This window comes from Diceros bicornis, chromosome 14 (assembly GCF_020826845.1).
Source record: "Diceros bicornis minor isolate mBicDic1 chromosome 14, mDicBic1.mat.cur, whole genome shotgun sequence".
In the NCBI taxonomy this organism is placed as follows: Eukaryota; Metazoa; Chordata; class Mammalia; order Perissodactyla; family Rhinocerotidae; genus Diceros; species Diceros bicornis.
In genome coordinates this window covers 1,578,440-1,595,311 of record NC_080753.1, presented here as the reverse complement: position 1 = coordinate 1,595,311, position 16,872 = coordinate 1,578,440, and the positions used below count along the sequence as shown (strand labels likewise).

Below are 16,872 nucleotides of genomic sequence, written 5' to 3'. Positions count from 1 at the left end.
CGTGGATTTTCTGTGGTGCCAGGTCACCATTAGCTTTTGTCTTCTGCTGAGGCTAATTTCTCTTCCTCCTGGACCAGCCGGAGAGGGGGTGGGGTGGACAGGACTCACCTGCGGACAGTGCCATCTCCTCGGACACCACGTCCACCCCAGCCCGCTGCTCCTAGGCCCGGCTGGAGCACTTTTCCAAGCAGGTCGTCTCTGCCTAGGGAGGGGGTGGATGGAGAGGAGGTGGGGGGTGGAGCAGATGGGGGGAGGGGTGGAGGGGGAGGGGGTGGAGGTGGTGGGGCTGGAGGAGATGGGGGAGGGGGTGGAGGCGGAGGGGGTGGAGAGGGAGGGGGTGGAGATGGGGGGTGGGGGTGGAGGTGGTGGGGCTGGAGGAGATGGGGGAGCGGGTAGAGGGGGAGGGGGTGGAGGGGGAGGGGTGGAGGAGATGGGGAGGGGGTGGAGGTGGTGGGGCTGGAGGAGATGGGGGAGGGGGTGGAGGGGGAGGGGGTGAGGGGGTGGGGCTGGAGATGGGGGAGGGGGTGGAGGTGGTGGGGCTGGAGGAGATGGGGGAGGGGGTGGAGAGGGAGGGGGTGGAGGAGATGGGGGAGGGGGTGGAGGTGGTGGGGCTGGAGGAGATGGGGGAGGGGGTGGAGGAGATGGGGGAGGGGTGGAAGGGGTGGGGGTGGAGGGGTGGGGGTGGAGATGGGAGTGCAGGGGCAGGAAGGTGCAGGGGGCGGGCGGGCACGCAGCCGACCCCGGCCCACCCGAGGGGACGGCAGAGCCGAGCGCAGGCAGGCCTTCCGGGGGAAGTGGGAGGCGAGGTGCGCCCGGGCCAGGGTGCGGGGGGCTGTCCCCGGGGCCCGGCCGCCGCCGCTCCCGCCCGCGGGGAGGAGAGGAACCAGATGGGCGGGTTCACGCGGCGGCGGCGGCGGCGGCGGTCCCGGGGCCGCGGCTCCTCCCCGCGAGCGAGCCTGTCTGCCGCGCCCCGCGCCCTGGCCGCGGCCATGCCCGGGCCCTAGCCCCCGCGCCCGCGCCCCGCGCCCGCGCCCCGCCTCGCCAATGGGCAACCTGCTCGGCGGGGGCAGCTTCCGCGAGCCCAGCACCGTGGAGGACTGCGACTCCACCTGGCAGACGGACTCGGAGCCCGAGCCCGAGCCCGAGCCCGAGGAGCCGGGGCCCGGCGGCGGGGAGGGCCCGGGGCAGGAGCCCGAGCAGCCGGAGCAGCCCCCGGAGCGAGCCGGCGGGCGGCCCCGCGCCAGCCCCGCGCCGGACGAGGACGCCGAGGCGGCGGGCGCCGAGCAGGTACGCGGCCCCGCGGTGGCCTCGGGCCGGGGCGCCCCTGTCCCGGGCGCCCCCCTGCCCCCGCACCCTCTGTCCCTGGCTACCCCTGTCCCCGGTGCCTCGTCCTCCGCGCCCCCCTATCCCCCACGCCCCCCTGTCCCCGGCGCCCCCGGTCCCCCTCACCCCCTGTCCCTGGCGCCGGGAGGAGGGACGCGCCCGGGGAGAGGAGCCCGCGCCGAGCGACCCCCGCGCGCAGGGGCCGGGGCGCCGGGCGGCTGCTCGTCCTCTGCGGCCGGACCCTCCGCGCCGGCGACCGTCCCGCTGCCCCGCGGCGCGGGGGCCTCCCCTGCCGGCCCGGGGCCTGACCGCAGCCCCACAAGGAAGTCCCTCAAGGCAGAACCCAACTTGAATGGGTGTTTTCTTTACCTCCGCAGCGCAGCTGGGTGATGCGAAGGTGGGGTGGGAGGATCCTGTCTAAAAATAGAGGATTGTGAAAGCCGGTCTAGTGCGTGTCGTTGGTAACAATTACCAGAATACGGTGGGACTGCAACTCAGCGCTCGCCCCTCCAGTGGGTCCACAGCCATTAGACGTGTAGAAGGTCCCCATCCAAAGTTAAACCACAGTTCTTACCTCAAGTAAGGCCTTTCAACCGAGGAGTTCGGGCACTCTTCAGAAATCTTATTTCACCTAGAAGACTTGTTGATCAAACTGTGCTTAAATTATTTGCCTAATACAATTTGGAGGAGAGATTAGTAAAGAGATAAATATCCCTTTTAACCTTTGATGGACTGAAAGTAATTCAGAAAACTTTAAAAAAGAGGAGGTGTGTAGCCAGCCTCTGAAGAAACATGCGTCGTGGGGGTCCTGAAGGTTTGCGGTTGGGCGTGGGCCTGCCCTGCACCAGCTCCGGGGACGAGAGTAGAAATGGAGCCAAAGTCTAGTGCGACCGCGGGGCTCTGTGCTAGCGTGGACGAGTCACCACCTGAGTGTCACAGCCGGTCCTGTACATCTTGAGGATCGTCCCTGTTTAGGTCAGGAAGAAACCAAGTTTTCACGCAGGCTCTATGCTAAAAGTGTTATTTCAACCCACTGCAATTTTGTGGGTAGGGTGCTGTTTTTAATCCCCATTTTAGAGAAAACCGAGGCTTAGCGAGCAGGGGAAGCCTGCCGGAGAGCCAGGGAGAGAAGGATGCAAACCCAGTGTGTCTGTGCCCTGGTCAGAGCCTTCAGCCTGTTGCAAGTGTGAATATCCCACTGCCCCTTGTGTCTTGTTTTGTGGCTCCCTCATTTTCCATTGTGAGTTCAACCCCAGGAAAATATGAGACGCTGTATTCCTGTGTTTCTCCCTTCCATCTGCCTCCCAATTAAGTAACCTTCTAGAGAAGCTTGGGATGTCAAAAAACACCGGCTCAGATTCAGTCCAACTGACTAGGTCCATCTGTGTAAAATAATTTGATAATTAATGTTGCAGTCAGTTAATGGAAACCACAGTAAATGGCAGACCACACCAACCCTCCTTCTTCCCCTTTGAGGTTTAATTTTTCTTGTTAGTATCACTATCTAACTTCTAAAAAGAAATCTACTTTTTAATTTTGCTTTTTGACCGTCAACCCCAATTGTTCACTATTCCCCACAGTCATTTGCAAGTAGTCCTGGAAGCTGCCTTCTAAGTACATGCCAGACTGGCTGCCTCTTGCCTCCCCCATTGCTGTAATCCTAGTCAGGGGAAGATCTGACAAATGGTGGTGCCATTAACCAAGATGGGGAAGTCTAGGGAGAAAGCAGCATCAGAGTTAAATCAAGAATTCTTTTGAGTTAGATATCCTATTAGACATCCAAGTGGAGTTGTTGAGTAGTTCATTGTATCTATGAATGGAGCCTCAGTCCAGGACTGGAGTCATCAACATGTAAGACTGGGGTATTTAAAGTCATAGGAAGATATGTGGTCATCAAGGAGTGAGTGATGAGGAATGAGGAGCAGGCCCTGGGCACTCCTCCGTTTAGAGCGTGTGGAGAGGAGGAGGAGTCAAAGAGGAGGCTGACAAGGGGCGGCCAATGAGACAGGAAGAAAACCCGGAGAGGCGTGGCGTCTGACAGTGGTTCAGGAAGGAGGGCGGCCTTGAATGGCCCAGTGCTGCTGGGAGGTCGGCTGAGTTCAACGCTGAGAAACGGTTTGCTCAGATGGGGACTTGTCGGTGACATTCACAAGAGCCATTCTGATGGAACGCTGAGGATGAAAGCCTGATGGGAGTGGGTCGTGGGAGACTGGAAGAAGATGAGAAGGAGGCAGGGCGTGTGACAACTCTTTGGTGAAGTTTTACTAGAAAAGAGAGCAGAGCTGTGGAGCTGTAATTGAGGGGGGATGTGGGGCAAGGAAGGTTGTGCGTGTTTATTGTAAGATTAGAGATACTAAAGCATGTTTGTTTGCTGAGGGATTGATCCAGAAGAGAGGGAAATTTTGATGATAGAACAATAGAACAATGATGGAACAATATGTTAAGAAACAAAATCCTTGGCTGAGCAGGTGAAAGGGGACAGGATACAGAGTCCAAAGGAGCAGAAGTGAGAGGAGCAGCGACGAATGCTGGTAGGTTGGTACGTTTAGAGGTTGGAGGATGCAGCTGTTCTCATGATAATCCTGGGAAATAGGTAGGGCATGAGTCATTATCTTCATTTCACAGATGATAAAACTAAGATCCAGTTAAGTGATTTGCTTAAGTCTTCACAAATAAGTAGCAGAGTTAAGACTCAGCACAAGTCTCCGGACTCCAAGTCTTGGGCTGTTGACGTTATACCTGAGTTCCTATGATGATCCTTCCCTGTTAGTGGGGCTTAAATTGCTTCTTCCAGGTTAGCTGGACTTGGAGCCCAGAGCCTGGGATTCTAGTGCCTGCCTGTCACTGCCTCTGGGGATTGTTCAGCTTCTCTAAGGCCAGGCTGCCTTGTTTCCAAGGTGGGAACACTAATAACTGCCAGCCAGGTGTGCTGTAAGAATCGAGTGAAATAATAGACGTGTAAGTGCTTTATAAATGGAAAAGTGCTTTCTATACAAATGTAGGATGATGATTCATATGGTTGTAGCTCAGGCTAAATAGATTCAGAAATTTGCTAGGCAGAGCTATTTGGAAACGTGTGGCAAGGGCCAGAATTCAAGCTTTTCCTTGCTTATGTAACATGACAGAGTAGCTAATGCTAAACAAACATGAGAGAATTTGGTGTTAAACTATCTTTGTACTCGTAGTAATAGTGAGATTCACACCATTTTGAAAATGTGCGAAAATTGTTTAGAGGATGGCAGTCTGTCAACACAGATGGGGGTGGGGAATGATGAAGAAAGGATTCGGGGCGAAGTCCTTAATGGATATTCAGATCTGAACTTAGTCTTCTGTTTCCTCATCGTCGTCAGTCTCACTGTCCTTCTGCATGACACTGGACACGAGGCTTTCTTATACGTTATAATAGTACACGTAGTTAGAGAACCTCAACTGATTATATTGACTCGTGTCTTATGCTTTCAAGATTACTTCATGGTGGTGGGAATTTTGCTTAGAATTTAAATTGTATGAATAAACTACCACATATAAGTTACTGCATTCTGAAATCCATTCCATTTGAGAGCTTTTATTGCTTTGTGTGTATATATGTTAAATTTACTCATTTATATCACGTTGTATTATCACTGAATTAACAGAAGATTATTCATGCCTTTGTGTACTTATTATGGTGTATAAAGGATGGATTCTAGAAAGCTATTTTGTTTGTTTTAAAAGCCCCTTTTCTTTTCATGAATATTATTTGCCTTTTGAGTACAGCTAAATGTTGCAAAATTAATGACAATTTTCTTTGTAGAATTGATTTATCTTAACACTTTTTTAGTATTATGTAAAGAATTGTAAAATTAATTTTGTCATAGAATCATTTGTGTAACCCCTGGTAAAATATAAGTCTTGAATTCATTTTGTGTTCTATTTCTGGTGGATATTGGTCCATAACATTTGGCTTCTATTGGCTTTTCATGAATAATAAGGTTTTTTATTTAGTAAAACACCTTAGGACACATGTTATTGAGTTCAAATCAGGAAAATAGAATGCCAACAAATGTTGCTAGTAAGCATTATTAAAAGGACATTTTAATATTTTCATTAATCTGAACAGCTTGACACTTTTCAGGCTTTCTTTATGAATGTTCATTATTTTAAGTGTTCTGGAAATTTCTCAGTGAAGTTATCTTGCTTTAACATGTAAATGGAATTTCATTTTTTATTTTAGGGTGGTGATTGCACTGAAGCAACTGCCAAACCAAAGAGAAGTTTCTATGCTGCCAGGGATTTGTACAAATACCGACACCAGTACCCAGTAAGAGTACGGGATGTTTTTTCTAAGATGGACAATATTTCCCTCCTGTTTTTCTTATTTTGTGGTGCCGGTGAGCAAACACGCAGGAGGGGTCCTTATGCCTTTTTGATGTGTCCGTATGCTGGGGATTTATTTATTTTTTTTCTTTAGCAGAACTTCAAGGATATCCGATATCAAAATGACTTGAGCAATCTTCGTTTTTACAAGAATAAAATTCCATTTAAGCCAGATGGTAAGTAATCCACTACTTTGGTAAAAAGCAAACTTTAAATAATAACATATACTTAGTTATTCTTTGTTTATTCTGTGGTCAGTACATCCTTAATGTGTTTGTTCATTGATGGGCTTTGCTCTGCTGTGCAGTCTGATGTGTCCCCAAAGTCTAGACCCAAGAGTTGTGAGCATCCACTTGGCAGATTCTGGAGGAATAATTGCGGATCAGCAACACCTTCCTGTGTACAGTGGCTTTTATCTGAAAGGTAGTGGGGGCCATTTTTGTGAGAAGAAAAGAGATTTATAGAACCATGGAGTATTAGGTTATGAAGGAACGCTAGAGGAAATCAAGTTCACCTTCCTCATTTTAAGATGGGGTCACTGGGTCTTAAAGCTTGAATGCATGACTGGTGGGTCACTCGATTGTGGAGTTGGGTCTAGCTTCCACACTTCAGTGTTCTTTCCGCTGTGCCATACCCCCAAATTGTTGAGAACATAATCGAAAAGCGATGTTTATGTTAGAATTATCTTCCCTGTTGATTCTCAGATTCAGGGGTCGGGGAGCTATAGCAGCCCCAGTTCAGTGTTCCGTGTCCTGGGAAGGGAACTGCAGCTACAGCAGGTCTCCCTTCAACTCTGCCAAATACACTGCGCATCCTTCACAGCCCATGCTCATTGTTCTCAGAGGATCTTTTCTAAACTTAGCGTGAGAGGATGCAGCCTCCATGGTCAGATGCATATTTCCCTGAGGTACCATGCTGTGAGTGATTCATGATGGGCATCCTAATTTATCCAGGTCAAGCCAGCAAAGCTGGCTTCTCTCCATAGAGCCCTTAATCTCCATGAGGTGACCAGATGGCCCTGACTCCTGCTCTTTGCTTTCAGTGGAAACTGAGCCACATCCACAGCAATGTGAGTCAGGGAATGAGGATCTTGGGTTGTAAAGCTTTCCAAGTGGCAGGACCTTGCATTCTTGGGTGAACTGACCAGAGGAAGGTCAGTGGAGTGTTGGAAGGAGGAACTCCCCGTACCCTGCACTGAGAGGCGCGCCAGCTGGGAGTTAGGACTTAAGAACGTTGCTGAAATGCCAGATCCACTTGTCTTTAGTTAATTTTCTGGTGTCCCAAAAGTTTGCTCTGATTTGGAAGGGAACCTCTGGATAAAAATGCTTTGTAGTATTTAGTAGTGATAGCAACGGACTGCTTTATTTGTTAACTGAAATAATGTTAATTAAATTATTAGTTTTTTTAGGACTTGGGGCGAGAAAACCTTTTGAAGAAATGCAATGATAGATTGTTAATTTGACTCTGATTTGAATTTAATAAAATTTACCTAAAGTAATGCCTTTAAATATTAAAAACACTGAACATAGAGATATGACAGTATTTAACTGAATTATTTTTGTATTTCTAACAGTGAATTTATTTTTGAGGTAGTAATTTAAAGTAATAACTTCAAGCAATGTGTTAATTTTTTTGTAATCTTTATCACAAAATTTATTTTGAAATCTTGTAAATTTGGTGGGGGTCAGAAGTTTAACCTAAGGTCACATAAAACATTGTTTTAGTTTATTATGTAAATTACATCAACCCACACACTTTCATCCCCCATATGTGTATACACACATACACACTTGCCTGTCTGTTACAACCACTGGACTCTCTTGTTTAGTGTGAAGTACACAAATGAATGTGCCTGTGTTTCCATAAAACCTGATTTACAAGACAGATGGGGGACTGTAGTTTGCCAGCCTCTGCTTTAGAGTAACGCTGTCCAGCAGAACTTTCTGCAGTTTGAGGTGCCATTAATTTCTTAAAAATTAGGCTTATCACATTAACTATGCCTCATAAATTCATTCATATGTATGAGTCTATGGCATAGGGTATTCGCCTTCTAAAAGCATTACTCTTGGGTGCTGTTATTAAATTTTAAAAAGTTTTAATATAAAACTTAAGTGATTAAATCTTAAAATGCCTTCAGCAATGTTTTAAATGTCTGGGTCGTTTCTGAATGTTTCTGTTTAGGTGTTCACATTGAAGAAGTTCTGAGCAAGTGGAAGGGAGACTACGAGAGGCTGGAACACAACCACACCTACATCCAATGGTCAGTTGCGTGCCGCCTGTCGCGAACCGTGTCCGTTTCACCACGTGTGCCTTCCAGACACGTTCATGTACAAATGTTGTTTCTAAAACAGGCTTTTCCCCCTGAGAGAACAAGGCTTGAACTTTTATGCTAAAGAGCTAACTACATATGAAATTGAGGTAATGCAAGCTTGTTTCATTTTATGCGCGATGACCAAATCATGTTGCTGTTTTATTGTCCTGGTAGCTACTGAATCATTTCAGCTGATTTTTTTTTCATTAGGAATTCAAAAAAACAAAAGAAGCAATTAGAAGATTCCTCCTGGCTTATAAAATGATGTTAGAATTTTTTGGAATGAAACTGACTGATAAAACTGGAAACGTTGCTCGGGCTGCTAACTGGCAGGAGAGGTTTCAGCATCTGAATGAGTAAGTACGGCGCCCTCGGGCACCAGGGGCCGGCGTGTTCTTTTCCCCTGCTTGGGGTTCTCTGTGGAACGTAGGAACAGCTAGCAGATGGGCCAGGAGTTTGAATTCAGAAGCGGCTCTGAAATGCATTTTATTCTCTGTTCTGTATTCTAAAACAAAACAAAACAACACCAAAAGAGAATGGAATTCCAGGTAGAACTACTGGAATTCCATTCTCTTTTCCATCCAAACAGCCCAGAGCTGTTTCTCCTGAAACCTCCCCACTGCCCACAGCCGGTGTGGCCTCTCCCTCGTTATGCCACGTTTCTTGGCGTTTCTGGTTGTCGCTTGCATACAGTTTTCCATATCCCCTCTGCCAGGTTGTGAGCTTCTTGTGGCCCAGTCTGTTTCTGACATCCTCAGGCCTGGTGCCGTTTTAGATTAAATCCGTGAATTAAGCCTATGACATATAAAAATCATTTGATAAGACTGAGATGTGTCCATACATTTTACTAAAAATGAGGGAAAATTACAATCTTCACTATTTAGGTCAAAAACAAAAGCCCATTTTTGGTTAACAAATCCCAAAACCTGTGAAGAAAATTTTAATATAGTTTATTGGAATTGATTTGCTGTATTCTTTTGCTTGGATATTTATAATTTTCGTTGATACTTATACGCAAAGTTTATTTTTCTCATTCTTTTCTTCACATGCAAACTGGCTTTTTCTTTTTAATTATAGGGTGACTCCTGAGTGCTGGACTATAAACCAACAGCTTTAAAGCATTTTTTAGCACATTATAATTAGCTGAACTAGGCAAGTACTAAGAGAAAAAACATTAAAACTACCTAAGAAATTTTTCTTTGCCCAAAACAAATCAGAATTTTGTGCATCAATTAACTAAGTGTTTTGACTCTTTCTAGAATTTTCATCTTGCTTGGTCAAATGAGTATAAGGATGACTGAACTTTCCTTTTACTTTATTGGTTGTAATCAACACTATTAAGATGGTAGCTTGAACTGAAACACTGAAGATATGGGCAGAAAACTTTATGACCCTGACTGTAGACCCATTAACTCGTAACTCAAGTTAAATCTGCTTTATGTAAAGCTGCACTTACGGCAGAATTGTGCACGCTCTGCCTGAGCAATGCAGGCAGCTGTCTCTGGACAGAGTTTGCAAGTTTGTTGTGTGATACTGTGGAAGAAAGCTGTGGGCAAGCCGCCTGTTGCAGGATGAAGGATGGCCAAAGTCAATCTCTGGAGAGGATCTGACAGTCCCTCATCTTCCATGTACTCATGGCTATTATTTTAGAGAATCTCCACTCCCAGCTTGTTATTTTGGTTAGAATAGCAATCTTGTTTAGTAAATGTTTGTTGAATGAATAAATGATAAACAAAATATGTTGGTCAGCTTAAATCCTCCTTGGGGTTCTGTCATCAGATCCTGTAACTAGTGGCTGGGAACAGAGCGCTTCTGAGGCTTTAATTAAATGACCTCCTGGCTTGGGTCAGGAGAGGGAGCCTGAACTGACCTGCAGGCCTCAATCCTTGGCCGCATCCCCCTCCGTTTCTTCCTGCCACCCATTGTTTCCCTTTTTCCTTTCCCTGGGTATTGCATAGAGCTTTTCCAGCTGTGAATTAACTGCCTTAGAATCTTCCAGAAAACAAATTTCCTTTCTGATTTAGTTGCCAAAAAATAATATTGATTAGCTTTGAACAAATTATAGGGGATTATATGAAAACTTCTATTCCATTCTCTTTTTTCCTTTGGGCTCTTTTCTGATTTATCCTTAAATGTCACAACTTATCTGTGTGTTAATCTGTATGATATCGTGAGTTGTTTGGAGTCTGCCGGGAATGCCGTGTGTTGACAGCAGCCCAGCAGACACACATACTGAGTGGAAGTGCGGTGAAAACGTTCAGTGAACAGTGAGGTGACTTGGGCGGTGAGAGCCCGGCACACAGACCAGGCTCTGAGAGGTGGTTCCGGGTTCCTCTGTGGTCTGCTTGGCTTATGGAGCCGTGTGTTAGACCCGGATCCCCTCCGCTTTTTCTCCTCCGTCTGCTGGTTCCTGCCCCTTCTGTGTCGTCTCTTCACTACCTTGTCTCCCTGACAGTTTCAGCTCGTCTCTCTGTCTGCGAGCCCCAGAGGCTGCTCGCGTCAGGAGGGGCTCAGCTGCGCTTCCCTCTTCCCCGTCGTCTCTATTTGTGACGTTTATTTCAAATCACATTGAAATATCCAATTTCTCTCTTTATAATTTTGTTCCAGAATCCTGATCTTCATTCTCTTCAACCCAAGTTTTTGTCCTTTTCTACTGTTAGGTAAATATTTTTAATTGGAGAATGTGTAGATACAGATAAATGTGTACAGAAATTTTAACTTGGCCCTTCTTCTTGGGATGGATATGTGAAATTGAGCTGGTTGCAAATATAGTAGATTTTCTTGTATCATATAACTCTTCCTTGAGATTAGAAAAGATTTTCCACACATCTCTTTCTCATAGCCTTACAAAGCAGCTGTTTCCCGGTTTTGTCACTGAGTTTTTAGAGTATGCACACTGCGTGCGAAACTGACAACCACATAGGCGGGCTGTTAGTGGCACACTGTCTTAACTTCACCCAACTTTGTATTGTCTCAGAAGACTTTTGCTTTCTAACTATTAAAAAATACAGATTCATAAGACTGAAACAGATAATCTGTGCTGTGTTCTACCCTTTGGCTTTCAAAGAGTTGAATATTAAGATACCACTTTTTTGGTAAACGTCCAGAAGGATGGAGATGATATAAACCACTGGACTGTTCTTTTCCAAGGTTTGCTTAGCCTGAATCAGTAAGGGTTTTGTTTTGTCCAAACACTTATTAAAATATAAGACCATGGAACCACCCCCTTCCATCCCTCAAATAATTCAGCATCCTTCTCCACCCTGCCCAGGTGATTTCCCAGTTGTCCCTAAGTGGAGGACTTCAGGCACCTTTGGAGGCCAGGGCAGGTGTGCAATGTGTGTATAAAGTTCAGTGTCCAAGGTGTGACATGGGTTTTAGGAAGTTAGAAATAAGTGATGGTGATGGTTTTGTGGCAATTTTGGGTAAATAAAACTGGTGATGATGCACATGAATATATGTCGCTGAAGATTCCTTTAACGTGCGGCCAGGAATGTGTCATAAGGTAACTGTTGTGCTGAGTGAGGGAGATTGTGAATTGTGAAGAATAGGTTTGTAAAGCATTCATTTGATAATGGCCTTAGTTTTGGGACAGAGAAGAAAGATGTTAGTGCAGTCTGGGGAAAAAGGCATTTTTGGAGTCAATGCCATTAGAAGTAAGATTGACAACTCTCTGATAGGGAAAGAGGAGGAGAGAGAGGCCAGGGGTGGGAGAGAATTGGTTATTAAGTTGGGATTGGTACAAATATTGTGGTCCTTAATACTGAATCTTTAGTAACAATAACATTATTAATGTCAAATAGTATCTAATACTCACTGAGTTCCACATGCCCTGCATATTTATCAACTCATTTGATTCTTACAATGGTCCAGTGAGGTGTGGGACAATTTTCCTATTTTACGGTTAAGGATACTGAGCTTAGAGAGGTGCCATATCTTCACATGTGTAAGTGCAGAGCCGGGGGTGGACTCAGCCCTGACTCTGAAGCCTATGCTCTTAACTATTAAACTGTGCTCTGCTAAATGAGTCAGTCTTGCATCCTTTGTCAGAATTGTTCTAGCAAGGTGAGGTGTTTTTGCTACTTTCCTATGACTTGGCTAATGTGGTCGACTTTGCTCCTCAGCTGATAGCTAACGCTGTGTTTGTGATCCGCACTGGTTCCCTGGGACAGGTACCGCACATCAGTGTTGTTGCCAATAAACACTCTCTTAGAGCACTCATCCTCAGTGTATTTAATAAACAACAATTCAACATCAGTGGAAATAAATTTTAAATTCAGATATTTTTCAAATATGAAGAACTGAAGAAACAAGGGGAATTTATATTGTACGCTTAAGTTTTACACAGATTGGCATTACACTGAGGTATAAAGGTAATACCTTCTCATTTATTCTTAATGGCAGCTAATAAGACTTTTATAAAGTCATTACAAGGCTTCTGTCCATGGCATACAGTTCCGTAAAAAATATTTTTCCGATAGTGTTCATCCCCTGCTTTCCTCCACCTGATTTCTTCTCCCTCACTTTATTCAATCCTCTCTTTCAGGTCCCAGCACAACTATTTAAGAATCACCCGTATTCTTAAAAGCCTTGGTGAGCTTGGATATGAAAGTTTTAAATCTCCTCTTGTAAAATTTATTCTTCAGGAGGCACTTGTGGAAAATACTATTCCCAATATTAAGCAGAGTGCTCTGGAGTATTTTGTTTATACCATCAGAGACAGAAGAGAAAGGAGGAAGCTCCTGCGGTTCGCCCAGAAGCATTACAGGCCTTCGGAGAATTTTATCTGGGGACCACCCAGGAAGGAGCCCTTGGAGGGAGGCAAAGCCCAGAAACCGGCCGCCCCTCCCGCCTCCGGTCAGAACAGCCAGACCCCTGTGCACAAGAAATCCAAGGACTCCAGAAATTCCTCCTCAGCTGTTCAAGTCAATAGCAAAATAGCCGAGGAAAGAAAGGTGGCACCTCCAGAGCCTGGAGACGAGACAGACGGGCCCGGCTCAGAGCCCGGCGGTGGGGACGCCCAGCCAGGAAACACAGAGAAGGATGAGAACCCTGAGAACTCAAGTTCTCCACCAGAAAAAACAGTTAACAAACCTGCAGAGGAGAAGGAGAGTGCATCTCCCGCCGAAAAAGATTCAGAAGGTGAAAATGATAGCACAGATTGTGAAAATCCTGGAAATACAGGTTCCTGTGATGCGGTAGCCTTACAGTGAATTGTCAGAAAACCCACACACCAGTTTAGGTAAGGGAGGAAAAAACTATGAACAGTTTATCCTGAGGAACAGAGATGAGGTCACGTTTCAAGTTTCAGCCATCTCTCTGTGATTTCTGTTGTAAGCATTTTGTTGTTATTTGCTTTTATTTTGATGACAATTTAATATTTAATATGAAGTTTTAAGACAAGACCCAATGAATGAATGTACTCTGTAACGCTTTTGGGATGTGAGTTTTTAAATTCTGTACACAATAATGATTTTGAATGTATCTGGAAATGATCGTGTAGTATTTGATATATCCAATTCTTCTGAGAGATTACAGTCCACGTAAAGACGGTCAAGAGGATAATTGCATTGTGTGGCCACACTGTTACCCGATTTATGGATTAATTTTTTTAAGTTGGAAGAAAGAATTTGGTCTTCTCAAATGTATTCAGAAAGTAATGTTTGTTTCATCACAACCCCTCAGCATGTTTGTTTTTAAATTCTGACGAGATGATGTTCTTGGGGAGCTGAGATCTCCCCAGCCTGTCTGCCAGCCACTGACTTTTCCTCTTTCCCTCTCCGCACGTGCCCTCCTTCTGCCGTCTTTGTTAGCTGGCACGTGCATTTCTAGTGTCCATGTGGATCATCTCCTGTATTGAAATTTAAATGGAATGGAGGTGGATTTTCAACTGCATGATTTTAAGAGTTTGCTTTGTCTAAAATGATAAAAATGTTTTTTCTATATTAAGTGCTTAAAAACAAATTTTGATGCAAAAGTCCAAGAGAAGACTTTTGCTTTCTGTGGCTGTTCTATATAAATTTGGTGCTTGTTTCTGAATGCAAATGACCATGAAGAATTAAAACATAAGAAAGGAAAATAAAACGCATGCCTCTAGCACTGGAAACCAGTCAGTGGTTTCTAAAACCGTGAATATCTCAGTGTTACGTGGACTATGAAATTAATAATATTGCTTAGTCCACAGTGTATCTTTTTTTAAAAAAAATACAATTTGATGCATCTCTAAGTTGTCAAACTTTGAAATTGAGAACAGATTTGAAATTACATATATTGAGTATTAGTAAGCACTTAATCTGTTAATATTGGTTAAGAGCAAGTAATTTTATTCTGTATAATGTAATATTATTACTCATTATTATTACACATCAGAAAACAATCAGAAACATTGTGATGAGAACTTCAAAGCATATGCACAAATATAGTTAAAGAAATTAATTGAAGAAAATTTCACTTTATTTCATTTGGAAAGAAATTGGCTTTTGTATGTCTCTGAGGCTTTTATGAAAAGTTCTATTCACTTTAACCCCCAGAGAATTTTTACTAGTTCCTATTTTTTAATCACATCACATCATCTTCTATTACTGTTATCGATCAGAGGATTTTCAGCAGAGGATTTCTAGAAAATAAACACACCGATAATATGTCTTTATAAATATGATTTTATTGCTTTAAAGTTTACGTGAACCATCACAGTTGCTCAAACCTGACTTTTTAGTATGAATGTTAGTAACACTCATGTTGTATGTCATATTCCAATAAATACATTATAGAATATTTTCTTTTGGTTCCCGTAATATGCCAATTTTTGCTTCCCACTGTTTTGTGAAGTGAGCATTGGGATTTGGGGAAACAATTCTGCTTTTGTGTTTTGGTTTCTTTTGTCCATGTACCCGCTAGTGCCCCCAAAAAACTCAGTAAACATTTCCACAGGGCTAGGGGATGAGAGGAGGTTTTCACATTAGGCCGAATTGTAGGAATACAATTAATTCAAAATATCCTACCAATTTTGCATACATGATAAAGTATTCAGACTGCTTTCTAAGTGCAAAATATTAAAAATTAATGGCCAGATGTTAAAATGTTAATAAACAGTGGACAGATACTAAAATAAAAGGATATACTCTGAATTACTTAGAAATTGTAGTATATCAGACCCCTCAGAAGTAAAGCATTTCATTCAACAATTTAACTTTTACTTATTTATTTATTTATTTTTTAAAGTTTTTATTTTTTTTTGTGAGGAAGATCAGCCCTGAGCTAACATCCGTGCTAATCCTCCTCTTTTTGCTGAGGAAGACCGGCTCTGAGCTAACATCTATTGCCAATCCTCCTCCTTTTTTTTTTTCCCCAAAGCCCCAGTAGATAGTTGTATGTCACAGTTGCACATCCTTCTAGTTGCTGTATGTGGAACGTGGCCTCAGCATGGCCGGAGAAGCAGTGCGTTGGTGCCGCGCCCGGGATCCGAACCCTGGCCGCTAGTAGCGGAGCGCGTGTACTTGACCGCTAAGCCATGGGGCCGGCCCCAACAATTTAACTTTTAGAATGTTATGCCTAATTATGGCTTTGATTACCTTGTGCCATTTAATTTGAGAATATTTGGTCTCAAGGGAAAAACTGCCTGCTTCCATTTAAAACAGTGGCCTTTTTCCACCGTGTTGTTTTTTAAATGCATATTCACATGTAACAGTATGTTTCCTACATGTAAATAACTTATGAGAGAATTGTTCAGTGGAGAAAAAGTGAGAGGACGTCATTCCTTTTGCAGATAAAAATTATGTGTTTAGATTTTTTTTCTATTAAGAATACTTTGTACATTTAATAGTTTTTTAAATAAGATCCATCAATATGTATCTGTGTGTGTCTTAGATATGAAACAGTCCCCCAGGTTTGACTCTAATGTTTTGTATTTTTAAAAATTACCATATGCTTGCAGAAATTTACTGAGGAGCTGTTATAAAAATGTGGTGAAGCATGGCCAAATAGCTAGAAACATTATTGAATCTTTGCAAATATATAGACTTTATTGTGCCATGGACTGTGAGAATACTAAATATTGGCTGCTGATAAAATACTATCTTGCATTTCACAGCAAATAGATGTTATACTGCTGGGCTAGTCTAGTGCATTTCTAATGTTTTGTGCTTTCATATCTCTCAGGAGATAATATATGTGAAAATATTTTGAAATACTGTAAAGTGATATATAATTATATATATATTTCTGTACAGTAGAGAAAAAATTTATAACATTAAGAATATTGTGCCATACACTTTCACACTCAATCTCATAGGAAACTGAAAATAATCATGATAGAAGTGAAAATATGTCTGCTTTCTCTAAATCAAGTCTAAGTTCTCAGTTCGCAAGTTATTTTGTATAGTTTTATCTTGAATTTAGGTTTTGGGACTACTTTTTTCAGCTTCAAGGATGAAAACTTACTACTCAGGAGTTATGAGAGAAGTTGTACAATTTTGTGCTAAAAAATATAAACATGAAAATGCCCTTAACACCTATCATAGTCATTATATTTCATATTTTGTCATATAAAATGACCTATTCTGCTTCTAGCTTTTATACTTTACATGAAAGTGTGAACTGGGGAGAAAGGATAAACAGTGCAGTGTTACATGTGAGTTACTCTTTAGAAATCATTTTACTAAGTAACTTTCCATGTCAAGTGGTCAAAAAATTGGTTGAAATGATGGGTAGAGAATATTTGGTTAATTGTTTAAAGTAAAATTTCCCAAGTTTATGGTAGAGTTATGGTTGAGTTTATAATCCACTGAGTGACTAAATCAAGCAGGTTCTTGGTCTTTCCATAATGGATGCTCTTCTACAAGCTTTATTTTCTTAGCTGAGAAAAGAATGTTCTTGATCTTGCT

At 43.4% G+C, this 16,872-nt stretch overlaps 1 protein-coding gene across 5 annotated transcripts; it reads left to right on the top strand.

Moving 5' to 3' along the window:
• Nucleotides 1–919: 919 nt before the first annotated feature.
• On the top strand, nucleotides 920–14,066 carry OGFRL1 (opioid growth factor receptor like 1). 5 transcript variants are annotated; one of them, XM_058554052.1, is made up of 7 exons: nucleotides 920–1,287; nucleotides 5,537–5,629; nucleotides 5,777–5,855; nucleotides 7,861–7,939; nucleotides 8,031–8,097; nucleotides 8,201–8,346; nucleotides 12,537–14,066. In XM_058554052.1, the coding sequence occupies exons 1-7, from the start codon at nucleotides 1,045–1,047 to the stop codon at nucleotides 13,201–13,203; spliced, it is 1,374 nt and encodes a 457-aa protein (XP_058410035.1). In that variant the 5' UTR covers nucleotides 920–1,044; the 3' UTR covers nucleotides 13,204–14,066. The 5 variants fall into 5 exon arrangements, with proteins under 5 accessions (XP_058410035.1, XP_058410034.1, XP_058410036.1 ...); XM_058554051.1 differs by having other exon boundaries at nucleotides 5,774–5,855; XM_058554053.1 differs by having other exon boundaries at nucleotides 921–1,287; nucleotides 5,537–5,623; nucleotides 5,774–5,855.
• Nucleotides 14,067–16,872: the final 2,806 nt, after the last annotated feature.